Source organism: Mixophyes fleayi, chromosome 4 (genome assembly GCF_038048845.1).
Source record: "Mixophyes fleayi isolate aMixFle1 chromosome 4, aMixFle1.hap1, whole genome shotgun sequence".
In the NCBI taxonomy this organism is placed as follows: domain Eukaryota; kingdom Metazoa; phylum Chordata; class Amphibia; order Anura; family Limnodynastidae; genus Mixophyes; species Mixophyes fleayi.
In genome coordinates, this window is record NC_134405.1 from 79946564 (window position 1) to 79962920 (window position 16357).

Here is a 16357-nt window from a genome sequence, read left to right on the forward strand (position 1 = left end):
TTACTCATCACTAGTGGGCGTGGTCAGAGAGACCATTGTTTTGCTGGGAATGCAATACTCCGCTACACTGTACTGCCTTTAGATGCAGACCAAGGGGAAGCCACTTTGGATTATCAATGTCACTCACTATTTTAGTCACTCACCTGCTCTTCACATTTGACTTAAGATTAAAAAAAACAAAACAAAATACAAAACAAAAAACACCCACAAATGTCAATTGTATAAAAAAATGTTTATTATAGAGAAAAAGGAACTGTGTGCAAGACATACTAACAAACATACAGTAATACATATTATAACTCAGGAACTTCATAAGAGGAAGCCAAGCTGAGTCCACATGAGGGGAGAGGAGGCACCTGAGTGTCTGGGAGCGGAGGATCACAGTGACACTTACTCACCTGCAACCCAAAACTGCTATATGTCCAAGCAAAGGGGAGACTCCTGAGGCCTGTATTAAATATGGCACTTGTATATGCAGCAGAATCCTGGAAAACATTGCAATGAATTGTAGACTACAATGTAACAATGTATGAAGCGGCTTTGTGTCTCGAAAGGATGAGACCCAATCATCCCAATGAGTGTAACTCATGCGAAGTATAAGGGTACAATGCATTTTCTTAACTTTCTCTCCGACAGGGCAGAAAATGAACGTTTCTTGCAATACATTGTGAATTCCAAGAGATAGGTGGCTGAAGTGCCTAAGTCCAACCTTTGTTCAATATCCTTATCGTCCTGTACAATCTTCTTCAGACGCTTCTTGTGAAGTATCCACTAATTCATGGAATGTTTTACTAACAGTCACACTGAACACGTACATCATCTATACAACATCACCAGGTATCCTGGCAACGACTAGGCGACCACTCACAGTGCACTGTGGATAGGACAGTGTCTTTACTGAACCAGTCAGTGTATATGGGCCAGTTTGGTTCTCCTTTGTGATGTCGCCTCACTCCTGGCTGCTCTGCGCCCGTCGCTCCTCCAACGCTCTACACACCCACATAGATACTACCTCTGTGTTCCCATCATCAAACTGAACGATGAATGGATGACCCTGTCACAGAGAGACAAGAGCATTACATTCTGTTTAAGCACATTTAACTCCTAATAAATATATGTTACACAGATACTTTCATGATCAATTATGCAAGTGGAAGTTATAATTTAATGTTAATCTTAGAGGAATAAATATATAGCACAATATTCTTAAAATACCCCTGTCACCAATACATGGTGGAGGCAGCCATTTTTTTGGCTCAACCAATATTTATGAATATGCATTGTATGAATTTACTAGGATACAGTGCCTTATAAATATTTGTACATGAAGGGCCTTGTAAGGGCCACTGGCCCTTATGTAATGGATTGGTTACACAATCTGTTCCATTTTAAGTTTTTTTTTGCAACTTGGTTCCAGTTACTTTCCAGTGGTGGTGTACTCGAGGACCTGTATGTTTCTAGTCTATTGTTTTAATATATTACATAATATCAATAGAAAACTCCCTTTTAATACCACATTTTTGTTAATGCCACCCTCAATTACCACCAAGTATCTCCTCTACTAAAAAAAGTGAAGTAGAATGTATTACTTCCATTATACCACCATACCACTCAAACCCTTTTCAAATGTATAATGTTGGATCTAATTATTTAAGTATTATTAGCAAGGTTTGTGTTTAAGAACTAGTTTCTATAATTACAGTGTTTAGCCATTTATTATAGTATATCAGCATCCATGCTAAGTCCTATGCCTAGCTGCACAGTGCAGCGAAGAATCTTATACAATGTACAACGTAGGAGGAGAAATGTGCAAATCGTGTGAGTCTGCATGTTGGCAGCCAGTGTTCAGCCAAGAAGGTGTCTACTGTAAGCAAAGTTCACCATGTTTTGGAACATACACAGAAGTAGGCTGTATAATTTATGGGCACTTGTGGCATAATTAGCTTTGTTCTTGTCCTGCATATGGCGCTGTGCAAGTATGCAGGTGTGTCCATTTCACATTTAATAAAGAACTGCACCCAAAATTTAAAATGTAGAATTGGAGAAGTTCAGTATATGGTAACAATAAATCCTGTCTCTTACTTCCGATACATTGTTCACCCCATCCCCTGAAGCTTCCAACAGTCCAACACAGGTCTTCTGTATACTAGACCAACTGTTTCAGACCTTTTCCTGTGTACCACAGCATGCAACGGGTAGTGTACAGAGTAGGGACATGAACAACACTACTGTTGAATCAGAGAGGAGGTCCAGTCTATAAGAGACTAGCATTGGATCATTAGAGTCTTCAGGGGACACTGGCCACACACAGGCCAAGCCATTTGGCCACCCATGAGTGCAGGCCAAGAAATCTTACCACCACTGTCCAGAATATATTCACCACTAGGTGGCAGAACTTTTTCACTGTGTGTGGCTATAATGGTATCTTGGTACAGCAACAAATATGACAGCTGTTGTACACTAGGCAAATATGCAGATAAACAGATTATATAGAACCATTTTACTTGCTGTCGGGCTAAAGTAGTTTGGCTGTTATTTACCCTTAACCGACCTAGTCATGTCAGGAAGCATCAAACCCCGCGTGTAGTTTTGGCAAGGATCAGTAGCCGCTACTCCTCTCTGGCAAGCGATACAGTTCCAGGGTCAGCAAGTGGCATTTCTAAAACTCTGAGTGAAATGCTGTGTGCATTAATCATCCTGCCGTCCGCTCAGCCAGGCCCACCTGACTGCTACAATCAGACATTGCACTGCCCCTGGGACTCCCTGCATATTCTTAATTGTTTCTAGGCCTTGATGGTCTTTTAATCCAAGATTAATTTATGCAATTTTAAATAACTCTTCTTGTGATTAATAAGCTTGAAAATTAAAAGGAGTAGGAAGCAATTATAATAAGCGATTGGTCATAACCTCATTAAGAGTAGGAGGAGTGGTTAGTTAAAATACAGTGTAAATTTCCAGAATTCTGCAGACTGAAACAATAGTTTGACTGAGAGGTCAGAAAACTCTTTGGTGACACAATGACAGGGTCATGTGATGTGTTCTCCAGCTCCTGCTCAGCCTCCACACACAGAGGGGGAAGTACCACCAGCAGTATCAGACTACTGCGAAAACTGAGATACAACCTAAAGTATTTCATTACAGAAATAGAGTCTTGTTAGTTACAGGATAGTGTCCTGTTATAATGCTACAATTGGACAGTATGATAGTTCGAGGTGGTGGTAGATTTACAGCTGGTTAGCGTCAAAAATTGCACCAAGATTTAAGGGGCATGTCTACTTCTACTATTTAATTTTATATAACATCAAGATAGCTCTGAGATTATCAGAACATTTAATTCTCTAGTCATCAGATTATAGGTGGCATGGCCATCCAGTCATTTGCCAGCTACCCACCAGGCTGCTCAGCTGTCTGCAGGATACAATCATAGAGAACGGAGGGGACTCCAAGAGGTGTCTCTCTTCAAGAAGCTAATGAAGTTCAGCAACAAGCCTGTTGTTTCTCTAGTACCTTTTGAATGATGGCACTGGGGAACTTCCTCAACTAAAGGGAGGCCCGTCAGTCACAACAGCTTTTCAATAATCATAGATGCAATAAAATAAAAATCTCTGGCTTCCTGTCACACACCCAAACACTTGTAAATGTCATACTGAATACAGGTGGTCAAAACCACCCAACACAATGCCAAGCCCAGTCTTTTGTACATCCTAACCCCCACACAGGTGGTGTGAAACCTTCCTGGTTCTGGGCTGTATAACTGTATAAACCCCAAAAGGAAAGAACACAGATTTTGAAATACTATTATTGGGATAAGTTGTTGATTTTGAGTTTATAGTACAAAGATTTTATTAATTGCATAAAAATTACTACGAGGACATAAAACAGTTATATGTAATACCATATGTGACCACCACTGTCACCCAAAACAAAAGAAGAAAAAGAGAGGTGCCAGTGTTAGAGAAGCGGTCAGGTACACTGTAGACTCTGCTCCACAGCTTTAGAGAGGGGAAGCCCAGGCGTGGTAACCTGTTTGCACAGTCACACGCAGTCTAATGTGATACAAACAAGCAGTGATGTTTCCTGCAGTTTATTTGCGGCAAACATATCTAATTCAAAGGAATACACAAATTATCACCAACAGCAAAAACTGGATCCCTACTGCAAGTTTATCAAAGTATATAGTGGGCACGGAGGTATCAGTGTTTTATAAAATATAAATTATTAAGTACTTTCCCAATCCTTTAAATTTATTCATATTGAGACTGTCCACATCACAAATACTGCTGAGAATACTGTTTTTGTAAAGCAAAATGTAATAAATTTAATCACCATACTTTGCGTTAAGTATAAAACTTTTTAAGCATACTCAGTTGATAAAACACTCTTTATCACTGGCACACCTGGATAGTACATTGTGAACCCCTTAAGAGCAGCCTTGGGTAACGCTGCCATAAACAAACTGGGCCTGATTCATTAAGGAAAGTAAAGCAAAGCAAAAAAAAAAATGAGTAAAACTTTTATTTTCTTTAAACAATAAATTTATAAAATCCCAATACTTTTTCTTAATTAATACACAAATTAGAAACTTATTACATATGCATTCAAAGCTTTTCCCAAGACACACCTCAATAAAGCCGATGCAACCATTCTCTGCGCTAACTAATTAGAGTTGCCCTGTGTACAATTAAAGGGGTTCAATTTAATGCAATATAAATTCACCTGTTTAATTTGTTCCACAGTTGGTTAGTGCATTTACAAACATGAGCTTCATCATGATGATCAAAGAACATTCAAAGTTAATCCATGAAAACATAAGAACTATACAAGAAGATTCAAAAATATTGATATCCCGCAGAGCGCTGGCCAGTTCATCATAAGAACTGGTGAGAATATGCCACAACTGTGAGTTTCTTAAGCACTGGCTGTCCTCTGAAACTAGCATCTATGTGAGAAGGCAACTTGTAAAGGAAACCACCAAGAGGCCTATGGTAACCGTAAGAGTTACAACCTTCCATGGTACAGATGGCAGAAACAGATTATGAGAATAGCCCGGACACGTTACAAATCTAACATTTATGGGAAGGGTGGCAAAAAAGAAAGACATTGCTGAAGCTCAAATGAAATCTCGCCCAGAGTTTGCCAGAAAAAATGTCATCCCAAGAGCACTATCCCTACCGTGAAGTATGATGGAGGAAGCACAATGCTATGGAAATACTTCTCTGCTTTACAGCGGCTGGGAAACTTCTGACGAGAGGATAATATATGGAGCAAGATATAAACTAATCTTGAAAGAAAACCAGCCGTAGTTTGAAAGAGAAGTAGAACTTGTGAGAAGATTTACATTCCAGCAGGACGATGATCCACAAAGTATACAGCAAAAGTCACATTGGCGTGGCTTAAATATCAAAAATAACTAAATAAAAATCGCTCAGTGGTTCCGGAAAAGACAACCTTCAATCCTGTGAAGAATCTGTGGAATAATTTGAACAATTGAAAATTGTTATTGACCAATGATCCCCATCTAATCTTGTGGAAGTCACGCTATGTTGCAAGGAACAAGGGTCGAATATTACAGTGTCCACATGTGGCAATGCGGCAGAAAAGTAGCCATACGTTCCACACACAAGGTATTTTGTGTTGATCAGTGGTGAGACTAAAGAATAAATCCATTCACATTCCATAATATAAGAAAAGTGTGGACCAGTATATGATCCAATACACCATATAGTACGTTTTGTAAAGTGTATTTTATAAATGCAGTAATATATTATACAGTGATCTATAACCAGTGTGCTTCTCTTTGTATAACAGAACAATTATATCAATGCTCTATTCATCACTTTAGAGAACAGACAAATGTTTATGGAGACTGAATTAGGGCCCTGGAGGGCTCATTGTTAAGTGGTACAGATAGGTGCAATACAAGACTTTGCAATTATTGCCCCCTCTCCTCAAAATCCCACTAGTTCACATACACAACCGTCCGCATGTTTCAGAGAAAGGACTGTAGATCCCGACCTGTTGTCACAGCTGAGCCCACCAGTCACACAGGAATAAAGACAAAGGTGCTAAAAGGCACTTTATTATTTGTTTCCCCAGCAATCTATACAACGCAGTGCAGGGTGGGGGCACACACACACCCTAGATGTGATTTAGGCGGTGCTGTATAAGCTCAGGATATTAATGGTTCTATAAAAGACATGAAGAGCAGTTTTTCTATTTTCTCTGCATTTGCTCAGGAAGCCTAGCAAGGACCTACTGTACGGTCACAACAACCTCTGTCCTTCTTCAACTTTCAAAAAATCCCTGCAGAGATTCTCTACACCTGGTTACAGCAAGGAATCTGCAAGTTATCCATGTGGACAACACTGGGTTTATGCCATGAAAGCCAAGGATATAAACCTCAGAAGTAGGTTTCCAAATCGTATGCTGGCTACACACATAACTGGCCCAATATTGCAGTGTGTGTGGTCACAAAGTGACCACATGTCCCAAAATTATCCAAAGTCTGTTCATTATTGGACATTTTTGTAGCTGCGGTCGGACAGCAATAGGCCTGCATTTGCGGTCATGATACAATGGAGCTAACAGGATCCAGTGATCAGGGGCGGATTGGCCATAGACCTTACAGGGAAGTTTCCCGGTAGGCCGATGCCTAACGAGGCCACCTCAGATTTTTCCGGGGGGGCGCGTTTGGATGTGGCGGGGGGAGGCACGTACAGGAAAGCAATCTAAAATATTGGTGTTCAGTGGGCAGCAACAGGCAGCCAATTGCTAGGCTCCCACGGTGCTGTTCGGCAGACAGGAAGTCTGACTTCACTTCCTGTCTACCTGATGTTTGAAGAGACGCTGCTCAGAGCAACTGAAGGTAAGTGAGGGGGGCTTAGTATACTATATAATGGGGGGCTACCTATACTATACTAAGAGGGGGCTGTCTATAGTATACTATACATTTGCCCTGCATGGCTTTAGAGATGACCCACTGTGTGTAAAGTCATCACATCTAGGTTTTCCGAAATGTTACTACAACCAAATTCCTGTAGTTCTAAATCCCGCCTACTTTTGTGTTGACCCCACCTACAGTTATTTTGGTCCCGCCGACATGAGGCCACTTCAATAATTTTTTCCAGGGCCACTTTAAGTTCCCAATCCGCCCCTGCCAGTGATGACGGAAAAGATCTAGCTTCTCGGCCTGAACAGCAATGTGACATCCAATTTGGCCCCGTTGTACGCTGGTCCCGTTGCTCAGGTAGAGCTGCCAGTTTGAATACACTTTCGAGACTGCACTAAACATATAAAAGACAAAATCTGATTGGTCGCTAACAAAATCTTTTCCCCATGCACCAGTTTTTGCAATCGTTTCCCAGTCTGTTATTAGAGACATATGTTTTCTCTAATGTTGGAGGTAAATTTTTGGTGCGTCTACCATATAATATATAGACTGTGCTGACTGATCATCGGATGAGAGGCCATCCTGCACTCGGTACTAATGTCACTGGCTTTCTGTGCTTCTTCTAGTATTTATATTGAGCAGTGATGGTGAGCTGCGCCTAGCTGGGCTGGGCTGGGCTTGGCCCTTTTAAAAAATTAAGCCGTGGCTCAGTGGTCGAAGTGGAAATTTAGAAGTGGCGGAATATAGAAGTGGAGGTACGAAAAATATTATGGGAATGTAGGTGAATGGAATCCGATAGTGTTACAATGAAGGCGGTAGGAGTGGCGGTATGGCACGCCACCATATACACTCCCACTTCCACCACTGATGTGGCTTAGAAACCATTAGTTACACCCCTGCCCTAACTAATCACAAGTAACTCAGCCCTATGTTCTTGATTGCCCAAAAATTTGCATTAAGCAGCAACCAAATAACATTATTTTATGCAATTGGTGGGGAGGCCAAGTAACAGCAAGGGCACAGGACTGAAGAGGATGTAAGAAGTGGATGTGACCCAATCACAACAACCCATGCCAGGACCTCTCGGGCAGCTCTGCCACGCTGCTGTGATGCCATTCAGCTAATTGTGTTAAATAATGTGAATAGGTTGTGAGCTTCCTTTGAATGGAGTAAACTGCTGTATATTCTCTTTCATAGGAAATATATGTTAAAATGTCATCTATTAATATACCCTATACATGCTGATAGGACTATAAGCAGAGCGGGTTTACCATTCTACCTGACCAAACTGGATCCCGTATCAGGATGGTCATTTTGGGGACCACATATTACAATGTCAGATTTATTTATTAAAAATAGTTTGGCTTACTATATATATATATATATATATATATATATATATATATATATATATATATATCTATCATAGCTTGTGTGACCAGCTTTAAGTTATGAGCCTTCAAAACTGACCTGAATTGTTTAAATAATAAAAACAAAAAAAACTGGTTGTGTGACCCACAAACCTTACCATTAACTCTTCCGGTGCAGGTCTCTCTTTCGGTAGTTTTCTCATACTGTGAAACAGAAATAGGTTATATATAAAGTGACTGACACAGACTGGTATATATGGAGAAACAAGAGTACACATATTATATTCAATACTTGAGTATTCACCGCCTTATATTGTGTAATACTTTAGTCTGTACACAAGTGTCATATATTGAGAAGAAGGATGTTGCCAAATCCTTCCTGTATCCACACTATGGTCCTACTAGTCATGTCAGAGAATGAGCACAGTATGCCAGCATAACTAGGGAAGCTGCTAAACCAAAACTTGGGACCAATTACTCCAGGTCAGGACGTCCTGCGTTAAACATCTTGACAGCAACAGAAACCACCTGGCTTACTTGTTGCCAAACATTGCATTAGATGTTGCAGTAGTGACTCCTGGCATGTTCTCCAAGGTTGGATCAGTGTGGCTTGATGTTCTGTCCACTAAAACGCTCTCCAGCCTCTGTAGTTTATATATTGCCCTACTATACATTACTACTGCTTCCCTATCTCTTTGTTTTGCTGCATAGTAAATAGATAAGTGATGAATAAAAGTTCAATCTAGCTGCTCCTTTACAGGCTTGTCAACTTATTTAGACTTTCTATTCATCTTTGCAGCTCTTATGGATGGAGACTTGGGCATCTGTAAAATAATATTATGTGTATGAAAATGCCTATTCCTCTTGGATAAGTGGGGACAATTAATGTGTGCAGAGTGTTACTGGTTAATGAAAAATAAATGTTATACTGGGTAACAGAGGAAAATAAAATACAAGAGAATAATGAGAGAAAAGTTTATAAAACACACAAGTAGATCTAGGCATTATTGCTCATAAAAATAGTGGTTCCTCTATATTCTAAAGCTTATGCACAGACTGGCTTAGATAAATGGACCAAGCTATTATCTGGCTAACTATCAATCATAATATTCACTTGTAGGGATAGATGGTACTCTACTAGAGGTGATATACATACTGTATTTAATAGAGGAAGTTACAAGAGTTAAGGAGGAATAACGGACATTACAAGACGTGAGACATCTGATGCCACTGGCAGCCCAAAGGATGCCCAAGAACACATATCAAGAATGTAAATGATCTGCTTACATACTAGTAACTTCCATCCTCTGAGTAGTGGAAAGAAATGAGCAATACAGTAGTTTGTGGGCTGCTGCTACCGATATAACTGAACATTGAGTTAATGTGGTTTAATAGGGCAGTATTCCCTGGGGAGAAGCTATTGTGAAATGTCAGATTAAGGCTTCACAAAGACAGCCTGTCCTGTGAGTGACTGCTCTTAATATCACACATCACACAACGATATACACTGACCACACTAGCTAGAGATGTAAGAGACAGAAGAGAATAAAAGATAAATAGAGGACAAGTACTTAGGAGGTAAGAAGAAGCTGGAATACACTGGGACTAGGACTGTCCCTCTGTATATGGAATATGCTTACCATTGTGTAATGAAATGTACAAAGGACTCGGAGAATTCCCCCACAGGAAGAACTGGAGAGTCCTAAAACATAAAAAGTACAATGGGGATCATTTCACATGTACAAGCGCTGTGCAAAAATTGTCTCACTTTTTTGCGTTGCTGCAGCTGCTTTTGCTCTGTGCACATCTGAAGTATATACATGTGCCCAGGGTATTCTGTAGCCTGTGGATGGAGTGTGACTGCTTTACCATCCCTACCTGTGTACAACCCATGTGTTCTATACACTCAGGTGCAAAGTCTAAGTACTACCCTTGTACTTTCCTCTCCCAAATAAAGACACTATACTAAAGTACAGGTGTTTAAAAGCTTCCCTTTAGCCTCATTTTATTATACACAAGTGGGTGAAGAGAACTGGCAAATGGGCGATCTCATGAAAATATCATGTTTCATCATTCTATTACAATACTTTGTGTGCACATTGTTTTTGCTCCTAGGTGGGGACTCAGGAATATTTAAGCCTTATTAGTCTGCATTATGCATGCAGTAGCTGGACTTCCAGTTTACAAATAGTATAACTAACACTTATCCAACAATCTTTATTAGGGAGGCATGTAGGCAAATGTAACATTAAATAAATTATTTCATGTTTCCTGCAGGGAAGGAATCTGGTATTTGCCACTCCACCTGCATCAGGTCTACCAAAGGGTATGAGCCAGCGCATGGGAGAACCAGAGGAAAAATGGTGGACAAAAGTTAGCAACGGCTGTAAAGACGTCATTGTCAGCTAATCTGAATAACTAAGTAATTGGTGGGAAAAAGTAGAAGCGTGGACAGAGCTTGAATTAGACAGGCAGAGTTCCAAGTGTCCAGAGCAGGAGGGAGACATATTTGGGAGTATTTCTGAAAACTGGTACACAAGGAGATGTGCTGTAACCATAACAACCAATCACAAACTGTTTCTTACAGCACAGTTTAGGAAATGGAAATTAAAATCTGATTGGTTGCTATGGGTTACAGCACCTTTTTCCTTGCGCATCAGTTTTCCTAAATACACCCTTAGGAAGCATAGGAAGGCTACGACAAGGAAATCGGCACAGCACAAAGGGGACAATGACAAAAAATTACAAGATTTGGGGAAAGGAAATGGTCACTGAAAAAAATCACCTTTCACAATGTCACAATGACATAAAAATGTGGACACTGCACACAATCACTGTTCGTTGCAACATTCTCATTGTGACAAATAACACGAAATGTGAAAGAACAACACACATACGTAACAGGCAGCCATAGAGGACATAATGGACATTGTACAGAGTCCTGTGCAGACCACCCCACGCACTGCCTGAAGACCCTGATGAATACACCACGCCCAGCACCCACATACCTATACATGGGCACCGGCTGTGTACGGCTAATGTAAAACACCACAATTTCAAGCATATGCCAATCACCACGGCAGCATCACACTGCCATCTGATTACTAAACATACAGATAATTGCTGTGGCTCAATTATCAGTGAAACAAGTGCTGTAATTACAAGAGGGACAATTAGTGGGAGCCCTTATTAACAGCTTTGTTTCCCACATTAGCTGAACATGGTTCATCCAGCACAGTCAGGGAACATACAAACCCACCAACCTCTGCAGAAAGTAAACACCGCACGGGCCAGATTAGTGGGCCGATTCCTGTCCACAACATACTTAACATGTGAGAGAGGTGATCATAGCAATGACCCAGTGCACTGTATGGGATGTGTGGGGCTATCACTAAGCCTCCAGGCTCTCCCCCATTTACATAGCTCACAGAGTAATGAACATTTGTGTAACCAAGGGGTCCTAGAGCAGTGAGCTGGGATGATGGGCTATGCCATGCACCAGCCACAGGGACTCCCATCTGCATACTGTATAACTGGAATCTGGGGCACATCAGCAGTACTATATAAAGGTTACGTTTTCTACACACATACAATATAAACCAAATCTGCTGTTAACTCTCTACCCAGCTCCCTCCCCAATACATACAAGTGACAGCCCCCATCCCTTGTACACATGCACAGCATCACTCCATTCAATTACATGGCGATCCCATTCTCTGCACAACCCCAGCAGGGAGGGCTGAGCCCTGATTAATATTCTCCAGCCCTGTCCATGGGGCCCGCTACAACAGCTAGGATCAGTCTGCAGGGGGCTCTGGCTGAGATGGGAGTGGGGGGAGAGCATAGGCCGAGCCATGTTAAACAGCTCCAAGCCTTGACAATGAACTCTCTCAGAGGGTGTCGTCCATTGTGCTTCATTAGGAAACAAAATATAAGCTTTCCACTCCATTAGGAATGACTTTAGGAGCGAAAGCACATAAGTCTGAGACTCACCTCATCAACGATGCATTGCAATATCTGGAACGGCTGCAGAGAGAGAGAGACAAGTATTAACCTATATGCAATATCTCTACAGTAGAGTCATAAGAGACACAAAAAAACACACCATTAATGCAATAAAAATAGCAAGATTAATCAACAGCAGAGAGCTCTTATAAAAACATTGATGTTGGAGCATTGCTATTATTTCTAATGGTACCTAATCTAATACAGGCAGTTAAATGTTTGCTTTTTCTTCAAAATGCAATTTGCAAAGTTTAAAACAAGGCAGTGGAGCATGCAGGAAGAATCAGCCATCAGGAAAAGAGAAAAGTGAATTTTTCCACCACCCCCCCGCCTAGATTTTCTCCGCTCAGACCCCCACCCCCCCTCCTGCTTGGACTCATAACACTCACCATTAAAGACCCATGGTTTTTCTGAATCTGGGGAGGAAAGGGGATAAAACTATTACATAAAAATACAATAAATAAAGGCATACAAAAAGAATAGGAAGGGGAGAGGAATATACATAAAACTGAGAGCAGAGGGGAAAAAGGCAATATGTAATTAGCATGTCATAATCAAAACATCTCACTAGGACACATTATGATCACTGGGAGAAAATGATTGTCTTGCTAGTGGCAATTTGTGGGCATGTGTTAACACAATTTACATAATGAAAATACACAAGTGTTAATAGCTCTTCTCTCATTTATGGGTGAAAGTCTGCAGAATGCTAATTTACCACAAACACTTTTTAGTATCCTCCAGGTTATATTAGAAGAGGGAGGGAAAAAAAAAAAAAAAACATAATCCATTTCGGAGGCAAAGCCGTTTCCGCTCCGTGTATAAATAATGTTTTATGCGGCTCCATCGTGAGCGCAGAGCTTAATGTGGCAATCATCGCTAATGTGAGGAAACTCGCTCTTTTTAAATTAAAAAACAATTTATTTAAAATTGAAATTAAATCATCGTCAGAAATTAGAATTTCTGGCCGCCTGCCAGGGCTGGCCTGGCGTGTCACCCCTGCCTAATTTCTGGCTGGGAGACACAAACTTTAATTATATCTCTGTAATGGGACAGGGATCTGGTGTGTGGAGTGAAGGGCCGCGGCTGCCAGAGGAGATGGCTTTCTGCAGGGGCCAGATCCAAAATAAGTGAAGGAGGTGCCCAGCCGCTGAAGTGGGTGATCCGTCCTCATTAGGCTCAATAGCAGATTTAACAAAAACATTTTAAAGTTGCTGATTCTTGTTTAAGCTAGGAAACAAAATAGCCACCAAATTGTAAGAGATATATATATATATATATATATATATATATATATACACACACACACGTATATACACACATACATATACACACACGCATGACTAGTGACCTCACAGAGAGGTCTCTAGTTCCTAATAAATTGATAAAGTTATGTTGTCCTCATTCTTGGATCACCCAGAAAATGGCAGACTTCACAGCCAGTAGGGAATATGCACTTTAATGTGGTGAAGTTCAGGATTACAAGTTCCTACAAGTATGGTGTTTGACCAGAATAGCAGCTGTGAAAGTTATGTTGCACGAAAATAAAACTTTGTTGTCCCATGGTGGTCGGTTTATCAACCGAGTTGGTGTTTGTTTGTTTAAATACTTTTTTTGTTTTATTGAGATTTATTATACAGCATAAAAGAAACCAAATAGTGAACATCCTAACTAATCTACTGACTTGGTGTTTACTTAAAGTGGGTCAAATAAGTTGTAATGTCGGCAGCGATACTTAGCAATTGGCCCAAATTTGCAGCACTAGACCCCAAAACAGGATCAATAATAATGCAGTGCGCATATTTTGGAGACAGACATAATAGCAAATGCAATAGGAGAAAGATGAGCGATCTTCTGCCTACAATAACAGGCCCCAGTGAGACAGCTGCTCAGTCCTTGCGGCTAACGGCCGGATCATGTCTAATATGGCCATGTGTGGCCAAACTGGCCACTTCTCCTGTTGCTCAGGGCAAACGGCACGATCGTCCCGTGTGTCGCCAGCATAAATGGTTGAATGATTATTTACCTAAATTGTGTGCCTAGAACTGTGTGAAACAACAATACCTTGACATGGGAAGATTACTTTCCTGATTTGATTGGTAATTTGTGGCTTAGTCTACACAGCTACATTCCCTCTATCTTATTTTTTCTAAGGACAGATTTCATTTATAACAACAGAACTATCATCTCAGTTAGATTAAAAAGTATCTGTAAAGTAACAGAAGGTGACATACTATTCCAATGATCACATTTAATTAGGGATAAAATTACACAGACAAGTAGAAACTTTAATATATAATATAGAAATTTAAAGGGACATTATCACTTTCTTTATTAACTTAGTAATACATTGCACTATATATGTTTGCATATATAAATCATTATTACACCACTTTAAAAGAAAAAAAAAAAATGATTAGACCTCTAAGTGGATGGTATAAAGTTAACTTACAATATGGATCAGGAATACTCACAGCTTCTACAGCTTACCTGCCAACACAACAAACACTGCACCTTGGTATATAACACAATGTCTGGCACGAACACCACACATATCTATTATGAAGAGATACACAGGGGTGTAAGGTACAATGGAGCTCCCTAGTACATTCCTAGTTGCTTTTCTGTGTGGTTTTACAGCTAGGTGCCAATGTGTTGCAAAAATAAGTCAAAAACAAGAAAACGCGGCCACATAAGCATATATATATATATATATATATATATATATATATATATATATATATATATATATACATACACACACACACATACATAAATATACATACATACATACATACATATACACACACACACACACGTGGGAGAATAGTGATTAAATCCTACCCTAATTGGTGAATATTGATTCAATCCTACTCTAGTTGGTGGTATGATGCCGGGATGAATAATCAGAGGAGGAGAATAAATGTAATGCCAAGTATTCTATGAAGAAATGGATAAGAATCATAAAGTAAATACACCGTAGAACACTCCAGGCCCCCTGGTCTTCTCCGACAGTCTCCGAACCTATGTAACACGTCAAGCAGCCCATCACCACTCTAGTCATCACCATCAGTCATCCTTACTAATTGTGGGGACCTGTCATTCTTCTGAAAATCACAGGGGTTCAGAGACACACAGAAGTGCTCTGCATCATGTTCTGGGTGTGCTTTTCAACCAGGTCTTTATATCATCAGAATAGAACACCAGAGTTGTTGATTTCTGTTCCCCTCGGATAGAACACCAAGCTCCTATCTGGATACAATTATATGCAGAGCTGCGTTATGCCCAGTGTAACCAAAATTAACAATTTAGTCTGAAGATAAAAAAGACAGGGATAAGAAGCACAGACAGAAACCAGAAAGATAAAGTAATCTATTTAGTAAATGTTGCAGTAAGGCATGTACAAGTCATTATCATCTTACGGTTAACAATGAGCAGATCCATTCATACAACCACACATGCAGATCACAGGGAGCTCATGGAGTCCAGTCAGCCAATGATGGCACACATGCCGCCATGATCACTGTATATCAGATTCTGATTGCTCTGATGGTTTATCCAGATTTTCCAGGCAGAGTAATGTGGTTAAACCTGGATTGCCCTGTAAGTCACCAGCTTTAGGTGTGTTCACAGGAGCTACGGATACAGACACGTGGTCATCTGGAGAAAGAGAGCCTGTCCCTTGACAGTTGGGATCTATTGACAGATGTCCTTATAGGAGAAGGGACCTGTAGATTGTCTTTAATGCAATATATGTCACAACATACTTTTACATTTTTATTTTATTCATGGCTGTCCTTTAAATGAATGTTCTACCAGATGTACAAATATCTTTACTCCCATTTCTATGTCATAGTATCTTTTCATCTTTTGATCATTCTTCTTCCCACTGAGTTCTCTTATCTGTCTCTTCTATCTTGTTCATCAGATAATCTCCCATTCTCCCCCCTGACACAATGCACGCCAGCATTTTATTCAAATAATTCTTAAAAACAGCTTAAAAAGCCGTTTGGAATAACAGAGAGCATCTCCATCAATCAGTGCGGGGAAGGGGGAGGATTTCCACTGGTAAGTGTATAAACAGCAGATCAGC

General features: G+C 40.3%; 1 protein-coding gene across 2 annotated transcripts in view; it reads right to left on the minus strand.

Moving 5' to 3' along the window:
- Window positions 1–213: 213 nt before the first annotated feature.
- MAP2K5 (mitogen-activated protein kinase kinase 5) overlaps window positions 214–16357 on the minus strand; it is an 89337-nt gene continuing 73193 nt past the window's right edge. For both annotated transcript variants that reach the window (XM_075207577.1, XM_075207578.1), the window contains exons 18-22: window positions 12654–12680; window positions 12253–12285; window positions 9900–9961; window positions 8418–8463; window positions 214–1054 (exon numbers count right to left, since the gene is read on the minus strand). In XM_075207577.1, coding sequence (XP_075063678.1) covers window positions 950–1054; window positions 8418–8463; window positions 9900–9961; window positions 12253–12285; window positions 12654–12680 — 273 coding nt within the window. In that variant the 3' untranslated portion in view covers window positions 214–949. The remainder of the gene's footprint in view (window positions 1055–8417; window positions 8464–9899; window positions 9962–12252; window positions 12286–12653; window positions 12681–16357) is intronic.